Genomic DNA, 9,284 nt, shown 5'->3' with positions numbered 1-9,284 from the left:
ATTATTAATTTTGCTTCAATACTAGATATTAAGGTAATTAGGTAGGCTAATCTTTGTGGGTTTTCTTTTGTTTTATTTAGACTTATATATTCTGAATAATTACTAATTAAAGATTCTTTAATTTTTCTAAAAGCTTCTCTATTTTTAAATGGTCTTCTCATAATTAATTTAATAATTTAATAACTTTAACATATATCTCACTTGTGTATTTTTTAAATTACTGGGCTCTGATACCATTTGTAGGGGGGTGCGGATATGCGGATATCTGACGTATGAAATAGATTTATTAGGTGTTGCACCAAAAAGGAAGAGCTCGAACAACTTAGATTATTTGTTCGTGTAGACCAAGTAGATATGTTTACAACAGGATTAGATGATTTTATTCATCTCGATGTTGAATTACAGAACCCATCTAACCTAGTACAAGCAATGAATATGGCGAGAGCACTTGAGAAGATACAAATTTCTTCTAACACACAAAGGGGCTATAATTCAGCCTCAAAGGTTGTCTCTACAACAGTAACTCGGGGGCTAAGGTAACTGCTACTAATCATTTTGTGAAAAGGATGACTCGTTCCGAGATGGCTGCCCGACGTGCAAAGGGGTTGTGGTACAACTGTGATGATCCTTACGTTCAAGGCCATCAGATTAGAGGATGCAGGATTTGAAAATGTACCAACGGAAAGTGGAGAGACTCCATCTTAACTCATGCCATCACAAGCAAACAACATGCAGATACTATGCAGTTGCAAGCTGTAATTGATAAGAGGTTGGAATCTGAAGATGTTCCAACGAATAGTGGAGAGCCTGCCATCTCACTCCATGCTATCACAGGCAAATAACATGCTGATACTATGCAGTTGCAAGTTGTAATTGATAAGAAGTTGTTGCTTAGCTTAGTTGATTCGGGTAGTACACACAATTTTATTAGCTCTACGGCTGCCCAATGTTTAGACTTGCCTATCCAACGTCGAAGAAATCTCTATGTATCAGTGGCAAATGTAGAGAATTTCCAGTTTGGGCATTTTTATACGATATTGTGTAGATCACCATTCTTTCAATGTTGATTTATATGTGATTCCTTTGGATGCTTTTTATATTGTCGTAGGTGTCAAGTGGCTGCAAAACCTAGGCCCTATTCTGTGAGATTTTGCACTATGGACCATGAGCTTTCAAGTAAAACAAAGGCAGATCATTCTACATGGACAACAACGATTATTACAGCCAAACCTACATATTTTGCAGGATTCTAAGCAAGATGAGCTTGGGAAAGTATTAGCTGGACTCAATGAGTTGTTCCAAGAACCTATAGGTCTGCCTCCTGTGTGTTCCTATGATCATCGCATATGTTTACTACCGGGAATTGATCAGGTGGTAGTTCGGCCTTATCGATAAACAGTGTGATCAAATGCTCCAACAAGGCATTATTCGACCCGATCGTTCCCCATATCACCTCTATTGCTGGTCCGAAAACATGATGAAACATGGCACTTTTGCGTGGATTATAGGGAGCTAAATGCCAAAACAGTAAAGGACAAATTTCCAATTCTAGTGGTAAAGGAATAACTTGAAGAATTGCATGACACATTTTTCACAAAGCTTGATCATCGCTCAGGTTATCAAGTTCGCATGGACTCTGCAGATGTTGAGAAGACGGCTTTCAGAATACATCATGGTCATTTTAGGTTCCTTGTCATGCCATTCGGGTTGACTAAAGCTCTTTCTACATTTTAAGCGCTGATGAATGAGGTATTCCGAAGGTACCTACATAAATTTGTACTGGAACTTTTATTAACGTCCTTGTGTATAGCAAGACATGAAAGGATCATTTGGCACATATGAGACTCGTCTTTGAGTTGTTACAAGCTCATCGACTCTATTTAAAAAAATCAAAATATTCCTTGGGCGAAAATAAAGTAGTTTATTTGGGCACACAGTCTCCAAGGATGACCTTCTGATCTCCTACTTTTGCTTGGAACTGCAGTTGGGTTCCAAAGAGTGCTAGCTCTACCCACGAGGTTGGCACTCTGTTTGGTGCGGGTGACGTCGAGATGAAGACTATATATCTCTGGTCAACCCCCCATGAGTACACCTAACCCACTGCCGATCACCGGAACCCCGCCGAAACCACCGGACCCTACCCCAGAAATGGAAATCGAGCAGCCCTCTTCCCCAATCCCTTCATTCAAGAATGCCCTCCTTAATAAACAAAAAGAAATAAACCAGTCTTATAGTATCTATGATGGCAATCCGGATACGATAAATGATGAAATCATGTTATCCAAAGAGGAAAAACTACGAATTTACCAACTGTGGAGGCATTCGGTAATCATAAAGCTTTTCAAGAAAAAACCGTTCCATGCCTACCTCCGAAAAAACTGACTGATGCCTGGAAGCTACAAGAAAACCTAGTTCTCATAGATCTGGGGAACAATTATTTCATAGCAAAGCTCACCCTCCAAGAAAGCGTGAACAGTGTCTTGAATGAGGGACCTTGGTTCAACACAGGAGACTTTCTGATAGTGCGGAATGGGAGCCAAATTTCGTCCCCCACAACGCAAGTCTCACACACAGTGCAATTTGGGCCAGGCATCCCCAACTACCGACAGAATTTCACGATCAAGGAATTTTGGAAAAAATTGGAAGGAAATTGGGGACGCTGCTCAAGATAGACACATGCACCTCCACGGCACTAAGAGGGCAATTCCCAAAAATATGCGTACAAGTGCCATTAGAATACCCAGTCAGAAACCATGTGTTTATAGGATCACACCATCAACCGATAGTTTATGAGGGAGAAAATATACTATGCACACAATGTGGCAGGTTGGGTCACACCATAAAGGGTTGCCCATAAAATCCAACAACACAAAGGGACATCCCCACCACGTCAAACCGCCAACCACACCCTGAGTCCAGGCGAATGGAAAATCGTCTCCTTTCCCAAGCGAAGAACAACACTGAAGCAGAGTACCAAAGCCAACCCATAGCCCAAACCCCGGTAAAGGTCTTCAACAGGCAAACAGGTACGTTCACTAATTCCCTTCTAGCCCAAACAGTTTGTTCCAAAGAGATGGGCTTGGGCCCACACCCGAACGCTAATATAGCCCCAACATTTCAAGAGTTGGGCCTCAACCCACAATCGAACCCCAATAATGCCCCAAAAAAATCCATTAAGAAAATTGAAAAAAGGAAAATAAATGACACGAGTGGGGCCCTCCATTAATGCCCTGCTAGACCAAGTACTTTCCATACACGTGCTTCGATAAAAGAATTAACCAACATACCCACTACCACAAACACCACCAATAAATTTATTCCCTTGCAATTCTTCTCTGATAATAAATGCATTGGGCCTTGGGGCACCCCCCATCTCCCACACCTACCCCTGTTATCCCATTGGAACTCCAAAAGTTTCTATCGGTACTGACCTTCCCCATGGAAATAACTACGCCTATGCCGTTTGTAATAATGAGACCAAAACGACTAAAGTGACCGAAGAGGCCACTTCAATTAACTCCACTGCCTTCAGTACTAATACCAACCTTAATCAATGGCTGGAGAAGCAAAGCTGCAACTCCTCTTCCACAACAACCAACTCTACCAACAGTTGGAGTCCCACATCGGTGGGTTAAAGGGTCCTTGGTCTCCTTATATGGTCTTGGACAATCCTCCCCTCATGAGCTAGCTTTTGAGGTTGAGTTAGGCCTAAGGTCCATTTCTTTATCATGGTATCAGAGTCAGGCCCACCCAGTTCATTGTTTCCGATGTTAGGCCCCCCGCCTTATATTGTCCACGCTCCAGATGTCCAGCCCTGGGCGTGCGGGGGGTGTTAGAATCCCACATCGTAGGCTAAAAGGTCCCTGATCTCCTTATATGGTCTTGAGCAATCCTTCCCTCATGAGCTAGTTTTTGAGGTTGAGTTAGGTTTAAGGTCCATTTCTTTATCACCAACCAACCAACCCATGGAAACCAACTCCAACCGGAACGCACAAGCGCCAATAGTCTTCATCTCGATTCCACCTGCACCAAACAAATTGCCAACCTCGTGGATAGAGCTAGCACGCCTTGGAACCCAACTGCAGTTCCAAGCAAAAGTGGGAGATCAGAAGGTCATCCTTCTAGACAAATATCTCAGTGTATTTTATAGATGGCCTGCCAAAATCAGGTGGTAATACAGTGTTATTGGTGGTTGTGGACAAATTCTCTAAATATGCACATTCTATCTCCCTTGCTCATCCATATAACGCATCTTCTATCACAAGAATTTTTTTCTAGAATATTGTTTGTTTACATGGGATACCAGAATAATTGTCAATGATCAAAATGTCTCCTCACTAGTATGTTCTGAAAAGAATTGTTAAGTTTATGCGGGACAAAATTAAAGTTTTCATCTGCTTATCATCTACAACGGATGGTCAAACTGAGATTGCTAATCGCACGATAGAGATGTATTTGCTATGCTTGGCAAATGATCATCGAAATAGATAAACTGGATTTCCTAGGCTGAATTTTGCTACAACTCTTCTTATTCAGCACTTCAGGCATCCCCATTTCAAGAAGTTTACGGCTGTGAGCCTGCTCAGTTGCAATACTACATGGTTGGTTCATCTTGAGTTGATGCGGTAGACTGAGCATTAATTAATCAAGATGTTTCCTTACAAAAATTTCAAGCTAAGCTCCATCAGGCGCAACACAAGATGAAAATAGTTTGAGATAAAGGACAACGCGATGTAGAATTATCTTATGTTTAGTTACGTCTACATCTATATAGCCAAAAAACTTTGACTAGTCGCATCCATCATAAGCTTTCACAAAAATATTATGGTCCTTTTGCAGTCTTGAAGCGCGTCAAGTCTGTTGATTATCTGCTTGGTTTGCTTATAGGATGCAAACTTCATGATATGTTTCATGTGTCACTTCTTAAGCCATTCAAGAGTGAGGTACCTACAACTCCACCTACTCTTCCACCCGTTGAAGAAGGACGTGTTGTTCCCACCCCTTGCTCTGTGCTCAAATCGCGTCTGAATTATGGTAATTGGGAAATTCTGGTGCAGTGGTGCGGCCTATCTGTTGAGGACTCCACTTGGGAGACAGTGCATCATTTCAAATCTGCCTTTACTTCAAGCTTGAGGATATGCTTTTTTTTCGGGAAGGGCATAACGTTATTGATGCTTTTATTGGGAAACAATATTCCAGACGCAAGAATTTATAGGGCAAATGATGATTAATATCTTCTGAATTATTTTGTTAGTAGAACAGAACTTCCCTAAGTGGATTAGGACTCTTGTTTAATCAGTTTCATAGAACTTTTTCTATTTCTAGTTTGTTAGGACTCTTTGTTACTGTAAACCTCTATACATTATTAATAAAACAAATCAAATTTTATCAAGAGACTCGGGACTTCACTCAAAAAAGTTCACAGGTCCTGCAGTTCCCTGAATGAACTGCAAAATTCAGCAATCATAGGCAAGTCATGAAACAAAAACAAGGGCTTAGACCATAATGTTAGGTCTGACTTCCAAGTTAATCATCCAGCGACTCAATCCGTAGAAGTAGGGTCATAACGGTCTCACATAGGTGGAGGAAATGGATCGATGTCTCCTTATATGGTCTAGGATAATCCTCAAAGCACGAGCTAGCTCTTAGGGTTGAGTGAGACCCAAATTGCATTTTTTGTCATGAAATCAAAGCTTGGATTCTCATGTTATGGGCACATGTTGTCCATGATCCATATGTCCAATCAAGGTTTAGGGGGTGTTGAGTGCCTACATTCATAGAGGAAATTGATTGTTGTCTCCTAGCATTGGGCAATCCTCGACCCATGAGCTAGATTATGAGGTTGTGCGCAAGGACCATTTATTATCATGAACAATGTTGGGTCTCATAAACCCATGTTAGCTCGAATTCTTAACTTACAGAGCAAAAACTATTTCTTAATTTTATCCTTATTTCCATAGCCTAAGATATCATATGGTCTTATTGGTACAAGAATACACCATTTGGCAATTGACATGAAACACATGGTGAATCAGCCTGGGGTTGGTGTGCAACCTACTTTTATACGTCCTTTCTCCTAAGCCCTTTGACTTGATTCATAACACTAAACTTGAGATCTAGAGAGCAACACTTTCAGCAATAACAGGGAGGGTTATCTCATGCTTTGCTAAAAGTGGGGATGACGACCAGAATAAATAGTTATTCCCTCCGTCCCAAATTATGTGTCGTCATTTGCCCGGACACGATATTTAAGAAATAAGTATTGACTTTGTTAAAGTTACAAAATTACCCTTCTTAAAAAAGGAGTAATAGTATTTAAAATCAAGTCGGACCACTTTTAATTGAAAAACAAATAAAAAAAGAAGTAATAGTATTTAAAATCAAGTGGGACCACTAAAGGTAAAATTGTAATTGTGTCTTTAAAAACTTACCAAATAAGAAAAGACGACATTCTTTTTGGGACGGACCATAAAAGAAATGACGACACATAATTTGGGATGGAGGGAGTACTACCCTGCAGTCCTCAGCTTTCCACAGTGATTTTATGGTTAGTTTAAACTGAATTCAACAAATTACAAATTTAGAGTCATTTCTGAGAATACATAGAAGATCACATCAGAATTCAAAAGAGCTGTTTAAAGGACCACAAGACCTCACTTGAACACCATCAACTGAGGAACTTGATGCAAAAAAGGGAGAAGTGCCCCTTATCAGAAGAAGACTCATAACAGCACTCTCATGATATCATTCTGTATAGCTGTCACAATTTTCAAGATTTCAAAATAACGCTTAATGTGACATTTTATCTATCAATCTTATTTCTCAGTGATTTCTTTAGTATTTTTTTCACTACTATGAACACACTTTAGAAGTCAAATTAATTTCTTAAACTCCGTGGCAAACCAACAGAACATCCGTTTGTTTTTCTGCTTTCCAATTATAAGGTCAAATGAAATAATCACTTAGCTGATGATCAACGTATAAGGCAATAAATGAATAACAAAAAACTTGACCAGGTCCTAATAACCAAGCCTATAACAAAGAATTAAACCAGATTCTTATAATCAAGCTTTTTCCTTTTTTTAAAAAAATTTTTCCTTTTCCCTTGTTAATAAGTTACTGATTTCAAGCTTTGTGAACTTCTATTAATTTGGATCTATACAATCTTCATACATTTCCATAATACTATTATACAATTTTCATACATTTCCATAATACTATTACATACCTGGAATCCATACTTCATGCTTACATGACCAGAAGCCATGTTGATCAATATCCGTGGGATGAAAAATGGACTAAGCCGGCGTATATTCTGGCATCAGAAAGTAGACGTCTCAGTAGTAATTGCACTATCCATATATTCATGGAAATTCACAGCAATTAGTAGCAGCTACCACTAGAAAATGACAACGTTGTTAACTACTTTTTTCTTTTCTTTTTTTGATGGTATGGTCTCCCTATTACATCATCACTCAGCAAGATACAGCTACTAACCAACCTTTTCACAGATCATTCTGGACGCTTCCAATATGTCACTGATACTTCCAGTTCCAGCACCTAAGGAGACACCCTGATATAGTTTCCTCTTAGATACCAACGACAAGCAAAAAGAATGATATTCTAACATCAGGGAAAAATAGGTAATACTGTATGCTCCTTCTCATCCTGCGCATTGGGCATCCAATTAGCATCTTTAAGAGCTTCATCAGCAGCACATAATGCATATCCTATAAATCTTGCAATTGATCTATGCTCCTGCCAAAGGTAGATATCACAAGGCAATTACAGAACCAATATGAGTCGTCATGCAAAAGCAGCATTGCTGAAAAATTTGTCACTCACAATAATATCTGGAAACTTTTTCCCTTTTCCCATGAAGAGACAGAAGGGTAGAGAGAGAATGAAATTAAAGTACCAATTGTTTCATTTCAACACAGCTGTCCTAGTGACCCCTTTCAACTATTGTATACCGTTTTCTAGTCTTAGGGGAAAACTTTTGGTAGCCAATATGAAGTAATATATCACTAATTTTAGCATACCTACTGTATTTGTACGCTTCCACAACAACAAAATGTAATCTCAATGGATTCTTTTTCCATCAACAATCATTGGTATTTGCTAATCTGTCAATTACCAAACAAAAAATAATGACTACTTTTGACGCTTTATGGAAAGCATGCACCATGAAACGATATAATGTACGACACATTGCATCATTTCCTACTAGTAGTACTAAAATGTTCTATCCTATGATTTATACTGAAAGCAACAGAATTTAAGTGAATGTAGCCTTTTCCTAAATCATTTATATCAAGACACTTTTTTAAAAGAATCGTCTATATCGTGGCATAAATCAAAATCACTTTTAAAATGTTTTATTGAAAATCATCAAGACATTTCCTTTTCTCAGGAAAAAGATAATCAATGACCATTTAAAGATTGCATAACATAAAAAGAAAGGCTGCCACAAATTAATTTTGTTTCATGTGTTTGTCTTCCAAGCTGAAGATTCTCCAACAAAGACAACTTCTTTATTTGTATTCCTAAAGATGTCCAATTTTTAACCCTTTATCTGAAAAAGTGGATCTGAAACATGTCCTGCATCATTTAGCTGTAAAGAGTTGAAAAACTAAGGGCAGGTTTGGTTGGGAGACAAGCTAAACCTGGATTAATTATCCGGGGATTGTTATCCCACCTTTAATGTGGGATAAAAATAACGCTACAATCCCGAGATAACTAATCCCGGAATAAGTTATCTCGCGATTGTACTCCAACCAAACATGGGATAAACTCACCTAAAATTAACTCCGGGTTAAGTTATCCCTTATCCCCCATACCAAATGATCCCTAAACGTTAATAATTTGAGTAACAATGAAGTGTTTTCATGGATAGAGGCAGTGGGTAGGGAATCTAACACAGCCATGATATGATAGCAGAGATTGCTAGGTGTAAAAGTGGACCAGTGGAGGGATGAGGCACAAGGTACAGGACATTAGGACAAGGTAGAGGAAGCACATGAGCTAAATGACTTTCGAAAAGGTGCCATTTTACCTTTTCAGTAGATGACCTCGTCCCAGAACACTTCTACTCATACAACAACGATTAATATAGACATTGAAGGTTGGGTGGTACCTTAGAGTTTAGCCACAACTGCTCGTCGAATTCACCTGATTCAGAACCACATGGCACAATTGCAGCAACTTTGGATGTCAACTGATCAAATGTATATGACTTAACTTCTGGGTCAAAACCATTCATCTTCAAATCATCAGGAGATATT

The 9,284-nt window shown here is 39.0% G+C and overlaps 1 protein-coding gene across 1 annotated transcript in view; it reads right to left on the bottom strand.

The window, feature by feature from the left end:
- Positions 1-9,284, bottom strand: part of LOC107873593 (3-oxoacyl-[acyl-carrier-protein] synthase, mitochondrial) — a gene marked incomplete in the record, with an annotated part of 36,004 nt that overhangs the window by 8,304 nt on the left and 18,416 nt on the right. Inside the window, 4 exon segments of the mRNA XM_047413469.1 lie at positions 7,229-7,315; positions 7,502-7,573; positions 7,651-7,758; positions 9,137-9,284. Coding sequence (XP_047269425.1) covers positions 7,229-7,315; positions 7,502-7,573; positions 7,651-7,758; positions 9,137-9,284 — 415 coding nt within the window.

The sequence above is a fragment of the Capsicum annuum genome, chromosome 6 (genome assembly GCF_002878395.1).
Source record: "Capsicum annuum cultivar UCD-10X-F1 chromosome 6, UCD10Xv1.1, whole genome shotgun sequence".
NCBI classification, from domain to species: Eukaryota; Viridiplantae; Streptophyta; class Magnoliopsida; order Solanales; family Solanaceae; genus Capsicum; species Capsicum annuum.
The sequence above is the reverse complement of the archived record's forward strand: the minus strand, read 5'-3'. Positions and strand labels throughout refer to the sequence as shown.